The sequence below is a fragment of the Ornithodoros turicata genome, chromosome 9 (genome assembly GCF_037126465.1).
Source record: "Ornithodoros turicata isolate Travis chromosome 9, ASM3712646v1, whole genome shotgun sequence".
Taxonomy (NCBI): Eukaryota; Metazoa; Arthropoda; class Arachnida; order Ixodida; family Argasidae; genus Ornithodoros; species Ornithodoros turicata.
The window spans coordinates 21,271,309-21,290,244 of NC_088209.1; the positions used below are offsets into that span (position 1 = coordinate 21,271,309).

The 18,936-nt window shown below is 44.3% G+C and overlaps 1 protein-coding gene across 1 annotated transcript; it reads right to left on the reverse strand.

Moving 5' to 3' along the window:
* Window positions 1-201: 201 nt before the first annotated feature.
* Window positions 202-17,723, reverse strand: LOC135368316 (endoplasmic reticulum transmembrane helix translocase-like). Its single transcript, XM_064601505.1, has 25 exons — window positions 17,458-17,723; window positions 17,034-17,123; window positions 16,779-16,969; window positions 16,010-16,238; window positions 15,872-15,941; window positions 15,704-15,810; window positions 15,094-15,223; window positions 14,836-15,018; window positions 14,620-14,757; window positions 14,234-14,354; window positions 13,930-14,084; window positions 13,683-13,858; window positions 12,637-12,747; window positions 11,405-11,530; window positions 10,082-10,190; window positions 9,848-9,951; window positions 9,028-9,120; window positions 7,334-7,430; window positions 6,433-6,647; window positions 4,996-5,113; window positions 3,694-3,890; window positions 2,158-2,300; window positions 1,533-1,644; window positions 761-904; window positions 202-437 (listed from the first exon to the last, which is right to left on the reverse strand). Exons 1-25 carry the CDS (start codon window positions 17,719-17,721, stop codon window positions 330-332), a joined length of 3,531 nt encoding a protein of 1,176 aa, XP_064457575.1. The 5' UTR covers window positions 17,722-17,723; the 3' UTR covers window positions 202-329.
* Window positions 17,724-18,936: the final 1,213 nt, after the last annotated feature.

Below are 18,936 nucleotides of genomic sequence, written 5' to 3' on the forward strand. Positions count from 1 at the left end.
GAGAAATCAGTCGGCCTTGATGTCGGCACATATACTGTCACGCTGTCCAGGATTGCAATTCCTGAGAGGGCACCATAAGTGCGGTTTGGATGTTTCCTTTTGCGCTGTTGATAGTTTCCCTGAATTTTTGTGACCTTCTTAACTTGGGTCCAACTGCAGTATCAATGAAACGTTCGACCAACAACACACCGGCAGGCAACATTGGACAAGGTGCTGGTGTTTATTAAAAATGCTCTCTTCTTTTTTTCTTTTTTTTTTCTTTTCAACTCCTTTCTGCACTTCCATAGAAGGTCTCAAAAGGAAATAAATTACAAATGATGGAAACCTATTCACAGGCTTCTTAACTTCCCCCTTCCAAACAGAAACAGGCAAACACGATCCACAACAAACGAACAGGAGAGGTCAAATGCCAGAACCTGGAGGATGATCATCTGCATCTGCATAGGAAAAAAAAACAGGAAAGGTGTGAGAGAAAGCCACGACATTTTCGAACAACAGCAGTACATGCCATTCTGCCAGGCAACATGTATCCCCACACATGCTCTGAAAAACTCATCATTCTTCTTCAGTCTTCATCCGAACTACCATGTTGGTTAATGTAATTGATGCACGTGCATGATTAGTCCTTTGTTGGTTACTTTCTCATGCATATAAGGCTTCCTGACTTCAGCATATATGCTGAAGTCAGCATGCTGAAGCATGAGTTCAGCATATATGCTGAAGCTGAAGCAAAATTGATCAGCAAGAACACTAAACATACTTCACTGGGGAACTCCACAATTTCAAACTGCTTGGCCACATCTGGAATGACGCCTGTCACCAGGCAGACTATGGAGAGCCCCGATATCAACAGACTATAGAGAAGTGCCTTATTTTCTTGTAAGCTCTCCATGAATGGCTGACCCTGCAGAACAAGAACATGGCAGACGTGTCAGCTAATCTGTGGGCATCCGAAAAATTTGGGTGGTAGCCCAAGATTTCATTTTCAAAAGATTTTTTTTTTCGTGTAGCAATTAATCAGGAATCTGTAGTGACATGATTCTGCATGACACCATGAGTGATGACAACATGAATGCTCTTTGAGAACCTTGGTGCTACGATGTTACCAAATGCCATTACAGGTCATCCAATATTGTTGTGTGCTGGTGAATCCTGACCTAGCTCAAAATTTTAACTTGAGAACCAGAATGCATCCACAAAAATTCACAATGAAAAATTCAATATTAAACATAAAAATTAACACTTGAAAAACACTGCGTATTTGAGTGCTGAAGTTTGAAAAGCAGCAAACAAAAGTCGGGCAAAGCATTTGTTATCAAAGGACTCAAATGAGGCAAAATATTCATGAACTAGATCATACAGCATGTCCTGCTTCCCAAATATTGTGAACGTCAATATTCGTACGTGTATTAACCGAATTGTTCAAATTTGAATATTTGTTTGACATATCTCACAAATCTCGAAGTGTTTGACAAAATCAGATTCGCTCACTACTATTAATTAAACATGGAGGGGACTGCAGAAGAACTTACCCTGTAGTTGATTGCAAACGTGGACACTTGCAGTGCCATGGAGATTATGTACACTGTACTGTTTAGTAATGATGGCTTGAATTCTGCTTCCAGATCAGCAAACTTTTCTGCTCTAAAATCATGTTCAAAACAAACCTTCAGCTCTCTAAATGCACTCCCTGACAAAATTTGATTCAGATATTTAGCATAGGGGGTGGCAAACACCAAAGGATATGGAGTGCTTACAGAATGAAGCCATAGAGAATACATAGAGACTTGTGTTTTAGGGTTGAACCCAGTAAAAGCAGTTTGCACACCCTGATTTGTCATTTCTGGTAGAACCCAGAGAATGGACTGATAAAGTGGAAGAGGCATTTTGAGAAACTTTACAAAAGCACTGTAGGTGCATTCCAATGAGTACTAAGCAGCATCAACGGTTCCGGACTAGGTATTATCCTTGAAAGGATGATATACTTTGTCTAAATGCTAGCACGTAAATAGACCAAGCAGAAGGACAAGGAAAAAAAAAAGCGACTAATGTATCTGCAACTGCGAACAAGCTGTGCTAAACTCAGTAAAGGTGTGCCATCCATGCTGCATTCAAATTACACATGTCTAAACAAGAGAGACAAAATTGTGGGCATACCTCGGGGGCGACCTCGAGTTTGCCTCCCTTACTAGGTACACGAGGCTGGCAAAATGCACAGCAAACTGCAGCAGGACTGTGAGGAGCGTGTAGACATTGAAGATGTTTGGCAAGGGCCGCTCTTTTGAGAGTGTCTTCAGGGGCTATGAAAGCAAGTGTATGTGAACACGAGAAACTATTAGAAACATGCACCACCGTGACAGCTTCTCTCCCTTCCTGGAAATTTTGTCACAATGTGCAAGCTGTACCCAGAAAGCAAGTTCCGTCTGCAGGTGGAGACGTGCCTCACAATAATGCAATCTACAGGGATTGTAGTTCCTATCATTGTTTCAAAACGGACGAAATTTGAAGGGATCTATGTTTCAGGTCGTAAAGAGGCAAGCAACATCAATAGAAGTACGTTGAGAGGTTTCTGCGGTGTTTTGGTCGACTGTGTCTTACATATTCTGGTGTTTTAAATGTAATGTGTCTGCCTCGGCAGAGGTTCAGTCCCCCTTTGCGAGAGCACAGTAAAATACATAAATAAAATAAATGCATAGTACACAGTAGAATCTTTGATGGTACGTTACAGAATTTTTTTGAAGTCCAGGCGGTGTTAACAGCACGAGATAGCAGGACAACGCGGGTGACGATCTTTTGCTTTACCGAAGAAGGATGGTTGAGCAGAAAGAGTACACGGAAGAACCGCAACTCGGAATGCACTGCCGGACTGCAGTTCCCACTGTGGGGTTGCGTGCGACTTCATTTGTCATTGGCACGTCACAGATGCCAGTTTGAGACAACCGGAGGATGTCGACACATGACAGCAGTTTTTTGCCACGTTAGATACCACTTTAATGCTCCTTTAATAACGGTAGACACTGCATAGAAATGTACCTCAAGACATGAAGAACGCAGTGAAGAGTTAGGGGGTGGGCTCTCTCTGATGAAGAGAGGTCCGCGAGGCTTTGGGCATATAATAAACATTGGTGACTTTTGTGATGTTAATTGTGTTAATGAGGTGATAACTTTGACTAGTAAGTTGCAGTACTAGTTAGTTCTGAAACATCTGAGGCACCTCTCACAGACAACATTAATGGCTGTAGCTTGGGGACTGAGCATATCTGAGAGCGCTGTGACAAAATTGGTGGAGGAGCCGTCGACACCAAAGATTTTTCTGTGCAGATTTTTTTTACTTGTTGCTCTTGGCCACACTCCACCCCGTAACACCAAAAATGTTGCGTGAAATTTCTTAAACGTCGGTAATGTAAACGATCGGAACGACGTAAATTCTACATCCATGCGACACATTTGAAAAACATGTTTTGATGCTTTTTAATAGCCAAGCGGAACTTACTTTCTGGACACCCATCGTATTTTGAACACCATTTCATTTCGAGACCTGCTCAACTCTAGTGCCACCGCACTCGTTGCATTCAAGAACTACTCATGTGAAGCTACTCATGTGAAGCATGTGAAGCACAGAACTACTCATGTGAAGCATGTGAACCAGTGAACTCAACTGACTACCATGAGCAACGTTTTATCTTGTCTTACCTTCGACCGTGAGATGAAAAGAAAGCAGCCAGCTAAAAGCAGGCCTTGCAGTGTGGCCTGTGTGTCACTGAACTTGATGCCATCAAGGTAAAGAACACTTTGGCTGTATGCCAACACGAGCGCATTCAAGGCAAGAATCTTGAACATCTGTAGAGTTGTCACAAGAGTACAGCGGCCTTGTTTTATAACGTGGCAAACTGTAAAAAGACACGAAAAAGACTGCAACAAAACGCGCCAATGCACTTGTCATTACCCACTACGTATTCCAGTGCACGATAAACAAGTGCAACGGAGACACAATCAGTCACAGTCAACGGCTGTGATGTCCTGTCTCCTTTGCACTCGTTTATCATGCATCGTAACTACCAGCAAGCCAGGTCTGTTGCTATATTTTATGTATCCCCGTTTTATACCCATACCAGTCTGCAGTACACACACTACAGTACAGTATCTGAGATACTAGTACACTGCTTGCAAACCCAGGGTCACAAGGTACTGTCCTTTGGTGTAGCAGTAGCACAGCTACTGTGCTTTAGAGGGACGGTCGCATCCAGAAACCCATCTATGCAACCGGTACCACGATGTTCGGCATCAGCCGACAACCTAGCTGGCTGAATTTTTTTTGTTAGAAAAGCACTTAGATTCTAAATAAACGAATTTCAAACACCGCCGCTGCTTCCACGGCTGCTGAGGCTCCGCCGGCATGATGGCACTCCCTAACCGGAGGGGTGAGAGGGCAGTGCTCACGGGAGAGAGGCACTGTCCAGACACCTCGCGACTCTGTGAGACCTCCCCCCGCACAGCCGCGCATTCCTTTTCTCGAGGCATGGTTCTGATTGGTTCTTAGGGAGTGACGTCCTCTCGTTTTTCCAGAGAGGGAATTCCAGCCAACTCTCGACATCAGGCATCTAATCTTGTCATGTGTTCCAAAGAATAACAGTCAAACTATGCCAGTAGTTTGAAATAGAAAGAAATAGAAATAGACTGGAACAGATGTGACCGTCCCAATAAAGTATTCCGAAGTCAAGCCTAAGTTGTTGTTTTTTTCTTTTGCATGGAAGCCTGTCATTTTGAGAGAAGGAACAGGACAAACAGGTCGGAATACGTCAACATTTCGAAAGTCTCCTGGTCAAAATGTCATCAGCTCAGACTGTATTTTAAGAGGACTTTTCGTCTGTTGACTGTCAGTCACCCGGGATAGACTATTCCAGAAACACAACAGCCACAACAGCTTGCAGTTTAATCCAATCCCCTAACAACAAACAACATTAAAAAATACTCTGTTCTGAAGATGGTACTCACTGCACTGTATAGATGACAGCTTGGAAGTGAACGGTGCGGCGATGCTAGCATCACCCAGCTTCACAACTTGTGCTTGGTCTTGTTCCTCGAGTTCTTTCAACAACTTCTGAAGCTGTTTCTGCAGAAACACCAGGTAGTGCATGTGGGCCATATTGATAGATGCAAATAGTCTGGACCAGAGACACCACTTCAAATGCTTGACGTTTCATGCTATCTACACCGGTGCTGAAATTAAGGGGTCTGAGGGTTTCCACCCATTCCACGCATCTCATTTCTGCCAAACCTTATAGATATACTCACTGGATTGAACACACAAAGGTGGCAGCACCACTGCCTAAAACAAAAAAAAAAAAAAAAAAAAAAGACCGAAGTCTTCGTCGATCTCGTACATATCATTCACTCAAGCTCCACTCTGACACTACCAGGAGGTACAGGCACTTTTCAATGGGCTGTGTGGTCCCCCCCCCATACACACCATTAAAGGGGCACTAAAATGAAAACAAATGCCACAATCGAAATTATACCGGACTCTTTCTTCCTTTGGCGCTATGCAGTGAACGTCGTTTCAGCTCGCGCATCGGTGTTTTTAGTCCATGCTACGCGTGCATGCACGTGCCACACCACGGAGTAGTCCCGGTGAAGAACATAATGCACGTTGCAAAGCGAACTGGCATCACTGTCCGAAGAACATGAAGATAAATGTTGTCAGTGGAACTATTCACGAGAACTGTTGCGGACTACAATTCAGTGAATCGGTATTGAAAAATGCAGTGGTGCGCATCATGCCGCGCGCATACGGAACACAACGATCGGACCCGTTCCGAATCCACACGACCACGATAGCTATTCACGTGCTTCTCCCGCTGTCTCATTGGAGGCCGCGAATCTTTGCCTCCTGGGGATACCATTCGTTGCCGCCAAAGATGGTTTTGTTTTCATTGTGTTTTTCTTCTGAACGGTAGCATTGTGTGAACTAATTTTGCTTGCGTTATACGAATTGAAACACGGACTTTCATTTGAGAGCAAGTAGTTTTTGCATTTTAGCGCCCCTTTAAGGGTGCCACAATGCGAGACACCTCAGTTGATTAGCCAACTTCGGGATGTGAACGGTTGTGCCTCTCGCAATGCCGGCAAGTTGTGACACAGCAGCACTGCCAACTACGTTTTGCTTTTGCGACTGTACCAGAGCAAGGTACTAGTACCAAACATATCTGCAACGTCTGCTGAAGATCAGCTGCCTGGAAGGGCGAACGCCCTCCATCTACGATGCAGTATCCTTTTCGTGTCTCGATCACTGATGCGCTACTTCATTGTTTCACAAAATTGACAAGCAGGTCTCGTTAGTGATGTTTTGGCATGAATCAACACACAGAATAAGTAAAAAGTGACACAGTAGGGATGAGGAAGCATGCGGGCACCTGAAATCACCGTGAGTACCTGAGCGTCTGCCACTTTCTCAGCCCTGCTGAGTGGTCTGCCTTTGTTCTCGGGGCGCTTGCCCAGACGTCCTCTAGCTGCCAGTGCTTCCAGCTTGCTCACCGTGTGGTTGTTCTGTTCCCCATCTACAGCAGCTGATGTGCTGCCAAGCTCTTCCTTTTCCTTCCTGCGCTTCCTGTCCTGGCTATGGGGAGCATTTGCGAGTAGGGCTACCCCTGCGGACAAGGACCATTTTTTACCTGCTGCGAGCAATCTAAGAAAAATAAAATTACTGCGTGCTTGCTACTAGTGTATCACGAGAGCCTCGGGTTCAAGAGTCATACCTGGCAAAAAGCTACAGGGAACAAAGCATTCGTGTAATGCCGATAAACTACATCCTTGCCTCTGAGCAAGGATATAGGCAAGGACACCACCTCGACAGGCTAATTTGTGATACAGAGCAAGCCACTGCATTCAGTGGAATTTTTGGAGAGAAGATTTAGAAGAAGAAGCATGTGCCATCCTATGCACTAACTACTGGTATACAAATACCCTGCAGTATAATTTATGGTAAAAAAGAAAGACCATGTAGTTACTTTAAAGTAATTATCCCACATAAGCAAGACAGCTAGCTCAGGACATCTTTTTCTTACAGAGTGATGTGGAGCACCTCCATCCTGGTGTGTCCCCATGTATGTGATCATATGCGAAGACCACTTAGTCTATCCATCATCCCCAAGCAATCTCAGTTTCCTCACACTTTGGTGTGCAATGGGTTGCTTGTATGGGCAAACTGGGTTTGCTAAATCTGTTCAGTATTCATCAGTACCTCACCAGTGCTTAGTCATTCGTTTTACAATATTCTTTAAGCGCACTTGCGTAAACAAGACTAGCGATATGCTAACTGCAGTGCAAAACATACCGACATGGGCGTGCCTCAAGGCTCCAACGTCATTCGTTCCATCACCACACATCAGCGTCGTGAAACCCAGACTTTTCAAGGCTGTGATCACTTGTTCCTGTTACAAAAATACAATACAATCTGGCATCAGTGTGCGTGAAATCAACCAGACAAAAATAAGATGGGCTTTTAACACCGAAAACTAAAGGCACAAATCTTCATCTGTGTAGTAAAGGTACAGGGAAGAGAAGGACACCGTAAACAAGGTCGTTAGAAAACGTTTCTGGCTCTGGAGCTGCCTCAAACACTCGAGACTGCCACAGGATGCGTATAGCTTTTGTGCAACATGTTTTCATCCCAACCTCGCATAACTCTCTCCTTGTTTCACGTATGGCATCAGAGGACAACCAGAACTAGGTCAAAGTGTGACACAAAGGACATTTAGTGCACAACATGCGCTTCCAGACCAGTGATATCGTGACGACTTCCCCATGGGCCCCGGTGTCATGGACTGCTGGGACAAGTGAGCACCCCGTTACCTCTGGACACAATAAAATCTTGTACAGCACAACTTCAGTAATTCATAGTCAAACAGGGGCAAAGAAAATTTGCAGCTAAGCAGGTTTCCAAGTTGAGCAAACTCAGGCAAGCTCATTGGAATTGTACCTTTGTTGAGCAAGGAGAAGGAAGCAAGGGTGCTAAGGGCGCAGAAAATCACTTTTGCGGATTTGCTGCGCGCAGTAACTGGCGTCGGAAGTAACCGTTCATTCAATGTGGCATGTCACGTCCATCAGGCCGCTCTGTGTGCGCCGTCGAATTCCACAGAGTTGCGTACAACGTTAATCAACAGTAACACTTCCGAGAAAGACAGCATGTGTGGCGGTCCATCAACAGCATCTTCAGCAGGGTCAGCAACAACACAGTTTGTGCTAAGAAGGACATCCTTCGCAGCACAGATGTTCTCAGCGCCTTCCTGTGCACACGTACTCTTGAGATGACGCGAAACCAGATAAAGATTATTCGCAGTTATCAGCGTTGCAGCACAGCTATCAGCGTTACGTTGCAATAACCTCTTGCAAGACATGGGAAGCCAAATTGACACGGCACATGTGTTTTTGAACATGTTCCATCTGTCGCTGAGTCGACGATTGAAGAGGGGATGTTGGTGATGGTTCATGACGCAACATTGCAGCACTCAGACAGGACATACTGGGTTAGAACAAAGAGACAAGCGGATTGTTGCGAGCATTATGCTTCGACTTATGGGGTCAGGCTTCAATGCACGAACACAAGACCATAGGAGGCCTCTTGATTAAGCTAGGTCAAACTAGCAAGGTTCTACTGAACCAAGATGCGAAGGAAGTTGAGCAGCACAGCTGGTTTAATATCAGTGGAATGACACTGCAGCACAGTCCAAAGTTACTGTGTCCCAACTGGGGTGGTACAGAAGTAAGTCCTTATTCTTCTGTCCAGTACTTTTCATCAAATTTATGCCTCAGAGTTGTAAGAAGCATAATAACACACACTGAAAAATGTGTACACATTGTGTACTTGCAGATATATATATCTATTTTTTTTATGTCTCGAAGCAACTGAAACTCGACAATTTCTATCTGATTTCACCATGTAGTACTGGTAACCATATAGAGCTCCCATTCCCAATCCTCAAAAATAAAAAAATAAAAAAAGCTCAAGAACATCAGACCTTCTCGTACCTTCTGTTTTGGTGCAACACGGGCAAACACCCGCACGTGGTGAAGTATCTTGCGGAAAAATGCTGGGTCTTTCTCCACGAGATGATTCATGCCCTAATGATAAAGTGATGTTGAAGAGTTTATATGAAACATAATTGAAAGACATTGCCATATTTTTATGTCATGTACACACGGTCGCACCAGCTATTGCTATGTTTGGTTCCTACAACTTTCATAGATGAGGTTATAGGTTCATAGGTTCATAGGCAGATTCACAGTCATAGGTTCATAGGTTATCACCTTCATAGATGAGGTTCGTAGAACTTTCATAACAAAGAATGAGGAAAAGAAAATTTTGATGTTAAACAACGCGTACTGCACACAGCAGCTTTTGCATGCCACAAAGGCAACTCATATGCAGTTCATTATCACACCAAATTCCAAATGTAAATGTTTTGGTTTTCAATGGAGTATAAGTGCACACATATTTCAGCAGCCCCTTAGCACATTTTTTTTTCTCTTTCTTTTCCCAGACCTACTAGTAAGAAAACCACAACACCTGGAGATTTCACTCCCAAAAGAATTGCAAAGCCTGGTCAAAATTAAGTCACCGAAAGCTCTAATAAAATATAGCTGCTGTTAAAACAATTATATAGTGTGCAAGTGGTAGAAAAAAATAAATAAATAAAATGCAACATGACTTGCACAGCGCTGTTGAACTACCGACATGTTGACTTTCCCGTTCAGGAAATATTCTATGTCCCTGAATAAACAGTACCTCGTGTCAAACATTCATCTGCATCTAAAGTCCCTACTTCCCTAAAAGTGTCGAATGACTCACCTCACCAGTGATGCAGAAGTCGTACTCATCAATGAATCTCCTATTCAATACTGAACCAGATAGTGGTACCTTGACTGACTCATCGATAGACACCCACTCCCACACTGTCAGAAGGATGGAAAGAAAATGGAAGAATGCACATAGTTAAAGGTAAAAGAGAAAGAGACTGTGAAATGACTCGCTGAGATCCGAAGCAAGAAAGGGGTACAGGACGTGATTTTAGATTTCTCTTACCGTCATCAGCAATCTCCGTCAGAATGAGCGTCACCTCCTTCGAAAAAAAGTTTAGCTCTCGCGCCACGTGACAAGCTGTAAGCGGAGCGTCTCCGGTGATCATGCAGACCTAAAAAGCGAGCAATCAATCCCCCTCATTCACGATACGCGAGGTACAGTCGAGCCTGTTTATTACGATCCTCAACTCCACTATACGATGATAACTCTGATATCGAAATCAAATTGCTGGTTCCCATCAGATCACGCATTGAAGCACAGGTAAGCAAGACTTAGATGCAACGATCGCCGACAATTGACATGGAAGCGCCTTGCTCGCATACGGCCAGTGGCGGATCCGGGGGGGGGGGGGGGGGATCACCCCCAAAAATGTCAGTTTATACATTGGATTCCCCCCTCCCCCACTACGCGCTCCGACAAAGAAACCGCCCCCTTTCAAACAGAGGGTCTGGATCCGCCCCTGCATACGACGATCAAAATTCTCCCAACAGCCAGTAAAATGAGACGCAAGATTGATTTTTTATTGAAAACATAGCAAGCAAGCACTTTCCAGCAGCATTTAACTACACATAACCGACAAGGATTAAATGTGTTGCAGAGCGTGACTTCAAAGGCACTTGCTAGAAGTTACGGAAGTTACGGTACCTGTAACGGTTCTCCGTCTCCATATCGTTCTCTCCCCCAAAAGTGTTTTCTCGGTTGCTGCGCACAGCGAGGGTGTCCGCAGTTCTGGGAACCGTTTTGTTGAGGAAACGCACATGCCTCAAAATTACGTTCCGCGTGCTCTGCGGATTTTGTACTGGTACGAAACCGCTTTGCAAAATACAGTGCAAAGAAAGCCACTAAAACGTGTGCCGATTTTAATTAACCGTGGACAAGGCACGTTCTGATGGATGACGCAGTTCCGATAGTGAGAACAATGATGACTTATGTGATTACGACATTGATGGTGAGCAACGAACATGATCATCAATCTCAAGGGGTGCAGACCCTCACATGATATAGGCAGTTATGTTGTCACTGCAAAAGACTTTCGTGGAATGTAACACAAAAGCTGCCTCAAACTAGAGTAACATAAAACGTTTGGATGCTTTCAACAGACATTCATATTCAGTAGCATTCTACTACTGTTCTAGTACTCTATTCTGTCCTATTCTAGTACTGTTCCACTTTGCTGACGCGATCCCGACCGGCGATTTAGAGAAGGTTCATGTGTTACGACACTTCGATATAATGACCGGATTTCGCATTTACGTCAATATCGTTGCGAACAGGCTGGACTGTACCACAAAAGGTCTTTGTTTGTGAACAAGTATGGCAACTTACATGGTGACTGGATGATTGAATTTCTTTGATCACAGACAGGGAATCAGCTTTCAGTGGGCAAGAAATGACTAGGAATCCCACAAAGTCAAGGTTCTGTTCAATGTCTTCTCGTGTGAGGTCCCTAACCTATTCAAAGATCATCATGTTAAGAGCGTGAGTCGAAGGAGTTCCATCAAACCACGCAGACTCCATTAATGATAAGCTCAATGGGTTTTCGTATTTGGAGAACCTCATTATACTAATGGCAGAAGTCACAGTTGAAGAGAGACAAAAAGTAGTAGTTATGGAACACCACCATTACAATCATGGTGTGTAAAGAAGACATTTCTGCAAAATATATTTATATAAAGAACAAATAGACCCCAGACCACACCAACAGTGATTGTTTGATAAATTCAACAGCCTCTTCCTAATGCCACTATAATCGTGTTCAAGTCAAGAAGGAAAAGAACTCTAGTCCGTCAGCTCTCAAAATATTACTGCGCCACAGATACGATGCAACACCACCTAGACGGGGAAAGCCTGCTTACTCATCGACGTGACATAACAACTAAGAGTCAGCCAATCAGGACCGTGTTTTCAATGGCGGTAGCCAATCAAGAACGAGCTTTCAGCCGTTGTAGCCATGGAGATGAACCAAAGTCGTCTGCGAGTAGTGATTGAACTTCCCCGTATACTATATGGGAAAATATTAAAATACGGCGCAAACGATCCCATATCTTTCCCAAGACTGATTTTCTGGAAATCGTGTTGCACTTTTTGTCCACAGATTCATGTCTACAGGTTCCAAAGTGGGGTGCAATCATTTGCGAGTTCTTGGATTCGCAAACGGAGATTCGCAGATAGCAGACGAATTCTATCCACGTAGCGAAGGAGGGAGAGGAGGCAATAAGCAGGCCTTCCGTATCTAGGTGGCGTTGACACGACGGCTGGACATAGAGAGGTCACGCTGCTTCCGTACTTGCTGCTAAGACCAGCCGCATGATGCTGCGGTGCAGCAGAGAGTGTGCTCCCCCTACTGATGGTGCGTGGTGGCGCTGCAGTATTTCTCCTGGTGGGGTATTGTGTCTCCTTATCTCCAACGGTGTATGTAGTTGACGGACTAGATATCTTTTCCTTCTTATCTTGAACACAACTACAGAGGCTACGCATTTTAGCATACTGCTCCGAGAAGTGTGCACTGTTCTGTATTTGCATACACACACAAACAACAAGAGGAGAAACTGCCTCACCTGTTGGTGACTCAGCTGTCCAAGCTCACTGCGACCCATGGCCAAGACTCGGGCCCCTTTTCGTGACATGCGAAGGTACACCTCGTCGTAGTCATCCGGAATGTGAGAAAACTAGGGGAGAGCACGACATCAAATTTGCATTGCTGAAATAATGCCTGCCCTGGGTTTTTCCTTTTTTCAGTTCAATACCATCGTGAAGTGGGCCAGCGCATGCTAGAGTGGAGCCCACAATATATTAATAGTATCATTGTAGAATAGCTCGAGAAAAGTAAATGACCCCACACAATGATAGAAATGTGCAAAGAACACTAAGATATGTGAGAATGATTCAAAAACTGTTTCATGTCAGCACTGCTCTTTGTAATATAACAATATAGTCTCCGTTAAAACGCTACCCAGAGAGTGTTCCGTCACACCTCTACAAGGTTTCTAATGACACAGAAGCATGTTCATGCTATGTGACCTGGCATAATATTCACCATATGTTGTCACATTGCAGTCAAACAAGGATGTGCAACAAATAATTGTCTAACAGCTGTGTCATACAAGTTGTTGATGGACGAGTGATGCTGCCTTCGTCTTGTGATTGCAGCAATTACAGATTTCGTTGAAAGTTTATTAACACTCAAGCAGTTTCCTTGTGGAATTTCAACATGCAATTAACGAGAACGCAGTTTCATAAAAGTTACACACTGAATGACTAACAAGTAGATGAGACATGCCATTCTATGTGGCAGTTCAAAAAAGAGGCTCGCAGAAATTGGTCAAGCTCCAACAATAAGAAGGGTGCTGCTCGCAACACGGTTGTTTGAAATTGCCTGTCAGTAGTTCTGCAGCCCATATTTCCTTGGTTACCCTCGAAAATGTTGTTCCAATATTGTATTTAAAAGTGAACCATATGCTGCACGTGTCTCTTACTCGAAATAAATTGTGTTGCAACACCTCGCAATTTGAGATCGGATAAACCGCGGGGTGCTGATTTCAGACAGCTGTGTCGCAAGCAGTACACGTAAAATCAATAAGAACTCTCTTTTATCACCACGTACCATGGGCTTCAGTGTCTCCGGGGCTCCTTTCACAGCTGCTATGTAGTTGGTTTCAGTGGAGCCCTGTGAAGCATAACCAGCAACCACAGACATTCGCTTGAGGGCACTGCTGAAGTGAAAACGGTTGAAGACCTTGATGCCGGGCACTTTGCCTTTCTTCGGAACCACAGCATCTCCTAGGGCGATGAAAAGACGCAAAGCCCAGTGATTGCACGTGCCTAAAAAAACTACATGGAATCGAGCTTACCCTTTGTCAAGTTCCACTCAATTGCTAGCAGAGTGGCCTTTTCCAAGGGGTCACCCACCAGTCCGTCATCCAGTTGTACCAAGGAATGACAAGAGGCCATCACTTGGGTAGTTTCTAAGGGAATGTCTGATACGGGGCAAATGTCTCTTTCATTTCTGTTGACGAATGAAGATTTCAGTTCAGTCTGAGGACTCTCGGGAAAATTATACCGTTAGTTAGGCTTTTCTTCAAACGCTAATGTAATTTAAAAACAACAAGCGTGTTGTAGTGCATCAGATCTGACCCCATAGTAACGAAAACTCACTTCAGCCCAGCAACACCTTCCACTATGAGACTGTCGCTAGTCAAAGTTCCCGTCTTATCGAAGCAGCAGGTTTCAACCTTTCCTGCAAACGGAATCCTGAACGGCTCTGTGCAAAACACATCTGGAAGAGGTAACGGAAAAAATTGATGTCCTGATAGTAACAATATATAGTCACGGTATAAACAGACCTTGTAATTAGAGATATTATGTTTTTTTTTTAAATCAGGGAACAAAAATCGGGTATTTCAGGGGATCTAAAGCAGGGTAAAATCGGGTGTTACAGGGTGGAAACATAAACTGTCGGCTTGAAAATAAAAAAATACTGCATTTCTAGCGCTTCAAATGAACACGAGATGCTGAGCGGCAAAGTCATAACAAGGACTCACCTAAACGAGTGAGGGCGAGCAAAGACGTGTTCACAGCCAACGACAGCTCGATTGGCAGTTCTGGAGGAACCACCGAAGTTAAGATGAGGGCGCACTCCAGGAACAACTTGTAACGATTCCTGGCGGGATCTTCTGTACCTGTTGCGTGTGTTCACACAGGAGCTATCAGACGGATGCAAGGGTGCGCGGACTTTCGCGGAGCAGTGACGGCCCTACCTTTCAGCCAAACATAGCTGGCAGCGGCAATGGCAAACACAAGCAGGAACAGGATAAACGCAAAGGTTTCCAGGTTGTTAGCTGTGACACGCTTCACCCCAAACAAGATTGTACGAAGCAGTTTGCCCTGAGCCGTGTTGAAGCCAGTCTTCAAGACATAAGCCACGCAGCCGTTATCCGCAGCTGCATAGTAAACGTGGGTCTCACAAGGTGCGTGACTTTACGAAAGGGCGCAGAGTTAAGAAGTGGTGAACTAACGTCTCAAACCAGGGCTGTTCTTTGCAGGTGGTGTATGCTGAATAACCTTTGTCCCACCAAAAAGAATATGAAGACGACCGTCCATTCCAATGTCCAAAATGTGATTAGCATCAACGCCATCAACGGGCTCCTGTAAGACAAGGCACGTTCATCATCAACTGGTACAGTACTGGGCAATGTTTCGCACAATGTGATCACCGAGGATCCTAGAAACTCGTTTATCACGGAAAGACATGGGGAATGCGGATTTCAGTTTTGGCAACGGTAAAACAGAAATTTTGGAATTCGAAGCGGAACGTCGTGAACATTTTTTTTTAATGATGCAAGTTTTGTTTCACCTCGGAAGGGAAAGCAGTCAAACACAGACCTTGTCACGAACATCACATCATTTCTTAGTTATGCTTTCCGGCACATCGTAACATCCAACCGTGAATTCACGAGAGAACAACTGTGGGTTCTTCGACCACATGCAAGCCCCTTCCTCTGTAGCAGAACAACTCATGCACTTGTAGAACGTCCTCGTTAACAAGCTCCCTTACTCTTTCAAACTGCGCCAACCTAGCTTCAAGTCACTGTTGATCACACACACACACAAATTAGGTAGGCATACCTTCATTTGAGGAACTGATTCTCCAGTAAGCATGGACTCATCCACAATACAGGGTCCTTTCAGAAGCAGCATGTCACATGGCACGAGATTGTCGTTTTGTGAACGTCCTGGAAGATGGCATATTAACCGCCAATCGCGCGATGAAGAATATTCGACGTCGTAACTCACCTATAGAAACGATGTCCCCAGGTACGAGATCACAACTGAGTATTGGCCTCCACTTTCTATTTCGATACACCTGCCCACAAAAAACGGTAACATGTTTGTTACTGAACTTAAAGCCTTCCCGCAGATGGCGCTGCACACCTGGATCATGTAGGGCTTGTTCCCCATTTTGCGAATCTCCGAAAGGTTCCTAAGCTGTTGTTGAACTAGTGTGCATTCAAAAGCTATAAGCATCATCAGTGTGAACACACTGTAGTACCAAAACTCGTCTAGGCACCAGAGGGCCACGCAGAACACTTGAAAGACGAAAAATGGTGCTGTGGCTCGTTCCTTGAACAGTTCCATGAACTCTGGAACCACCATTTCCAACCTGCCAAGATGACATTGCAGAGTGAGTGACAGCGGCAAGTTCAGCAGGGATTGTTACAGAAAATAATAGTGTTTCCGTTTCTGATCGAACTTTGGTACTGGTCTCCGTTTCGCTCTTGAAGTAGATATTTAGTTTTTGTGTTCGCTTCTCAGCTATTTCTGTTTCGGGTTCCATTTCCGAAACAAATTTGGCAGAAAGATTTGGTGAAGTGCGAACTGCACCTGCATCACGGTAAAGGCCATCACGCTTGTCATGCGTTGAGTTGTAATTGGCTGTAATACGCTGTGGATACCAAATGTAAGAAAAATGAATTTGTGGGGTTGCCAATTCAGGAATAACTGGGATCAGAAAACAGACTTCCTTTATGGTTACTGTCCTTTGAATTCTGTTTCGGTTCCTGGTAACGGCAACAAAAATAGTTTTGTTTCTATTTTCGTTTCTAGAAAGCATAGGAACCGTTTCCGGTAACAATCCCCGTGTATGACATTCCAGTGACATCTTCATTGATACGAAATATGGCATGGTAAAGCAGTCACGTACTCGTTTTTGCCATATCTTCTTTCAGCATCGACAGCTTCATCGTCATCACCATAGCCCTTCCAATCTTGGTACTCCCTAAGTGGCATTTCTGTAGGGAACTGTATCCCTTGAAAGCATTTTCTGTCGAAGTTGTAAAAATATTTTGTCTTTTGAAATATAATCCAAACATCTGGCTCCGGCTGTCCTTCGAGCTAGGTTAAAAAAGAAAAGAATGCGTTGCGGTGACGAGCTTACAGGGTTTCGTCGTAAACGTACCTTTTTGACATGAAGTGGAACCAGTTCAGACGATCCATTGTTCGCCGTTGGAATCACCTTAGCAAACGTCGCTTTAAGAGGATCTTTTTCCTGTACGCAGTATGGGGAACGCATTAACAAACCGTAATGACATGAGGCACAATCGATACACAGCGTATTTCAGGAAGTTTCGCGCCCATCAACTGTTGCACACATATTGGTACTTCATGAGGCGTAATCTGGTCGTCTCATATCCGTTTTAACCTTTTGGAAGTGAACCCCATTTTATAGTTGCCTGTCGTGTTGCAACATATGGTAATATCACATATCTATCTCGTGAGACAACCTGAACGAGGAACTGAATTCCTTAAATTGATATGATAAAAGTTAGCCACCGGACCCTCTTCATTTAAAATGTGTGTTAAAGCTATGTTATCGTACATACCTTTCTGTATGACAAAAAGCATCTAACGTGCACGGACCAATGACAAAACAAGCATGTGAGTATGTGGACTACACCGATTACAGCCAGCGCTATCAGTCCAGGCTCATAGTAGTCCGAAACACCATAAACAGATGTCCATGTGTAAAACCAAACTCCATATAAGACAACGAATGGACTGATACAACCATCCGAGAGGAAATGCAACGGAGTATGTAAAGAAACATGATGCACAAGTTCGTCGACGCTGCCCGTCGGCGCCGCCATGTTAGAAACTGAAAGTATTGCAGTACCGCAGTCAGCAGACAATGCCGGAAATGAAACACCGGTTGATAAAGGTGTATGGAACATTTAGAAACCATCCAACGAATATTTCATAATTTCAAAATTTATCATATACACATTGGCTATAAACTACTTTATTTCATAATTTCTCAAGTGATATACTGCGAGCTTTCGAATCGTCTGCTACAAAACCGAAAAGACGAACTGGCCGGCGAGGACGGGATGAATTAAAAAAGGACGGCACCAAGAGAGACTGGGTGGTGGTGGTGCTGGACTCGGCTTCTTCCGAGCTGTTCGCCAAGAGTTACAGTAGTGGCCAATGTAGCCGCAAGTAGAATGTACAGGACGGACATATCACTGGCGCTACTATATATACAGCAGTGCTGGGAGGAGCCGGTAGTTGTTTAGTAGCCGTTACTGATGATGATGCTCCATCTTTGTGAAGGTCATCCAGTCTATGGAGTTCAATAATAATTAAATTGGGAGTACATTCACACGTAAGGTGCTTCCGCTGCACGTGCTGCAGGTATGACTGAGGATAATTTGAACTGAATGTAACTCTATAAGACGACCGCGGCCTTATTTTTCTCAAGGTCGTGCCCTCACTGGTTCTCAGGGAGTGACGTTTTCTTGTTTTTCTAGAGAGGAAATTCCGGAATACTCTCAACATCCTTCGTCTGCTCTGGGCATGTATTGCGTCCAAGGGCAGTATTGAAATACACTGTATTTAAAATACTATTTAAAATAAAGATACATATATGTATTTATATCCTGTATTGAAATACAGACTTGAAAAATGTATTTGTAATTATATCTAAATATCAATTCCTGTGTATTTATTATTGTAAAAAATACATAAGATCATGGTGTGTTCCAAGGATTCGCGCCTGAGCGATCCTGATTGGCTGACTATTAGTTGTTGCGTCGCGTCGATGAGTAAGCAGGGAGGTAACCGGGTTCGAATCCCGGTGCCGGCTGTGCTGTCTGGGGTTTTTCCTGGGTTTTCCTCAGACGCTTTCAGACATATGTCGGCACAGTTCCCTTAGAAGTCGGCCCAGGACGCACATTCCCCCAGGGCGTCAGTCGTGACGTTGCCCACATACGTGAGGCCGACAACGGCAAGCCCTATCGCCATCACCACCACCACCACCGATGAGTAAGCAGGCTTTCTCTGTCTAGGTGGTGTTGATCCAGGCC

What these genes read in the sequence shown, in the direction of transcription:
- LOC135368316 (XM_064601505.1), bottom strand. Translation starts at nt 17,721, where the DNA reads ATGGCGGCGCCGACGGGCAGCGTCGACGAACTTGTGCATCATGTTTCT. An exon ending in GCTTTTTGTCATACAGAAAG is followed by an intron (nt 17,124 to 17,457) that starts GTATGTACGATA and finishes TACTGCGTACAG; the next exon opens with GAAAAAGATCCTCTTAAAGC. An exon ending in CGTTTGCAATCAACTACAGG is followed by an intron (nt 905 to 1,532) that starts GTAAGTTCTTCT and finishes CTTGTTCTGCAG; the next exon opens with GGTCAGCCATTCATGGAGAG.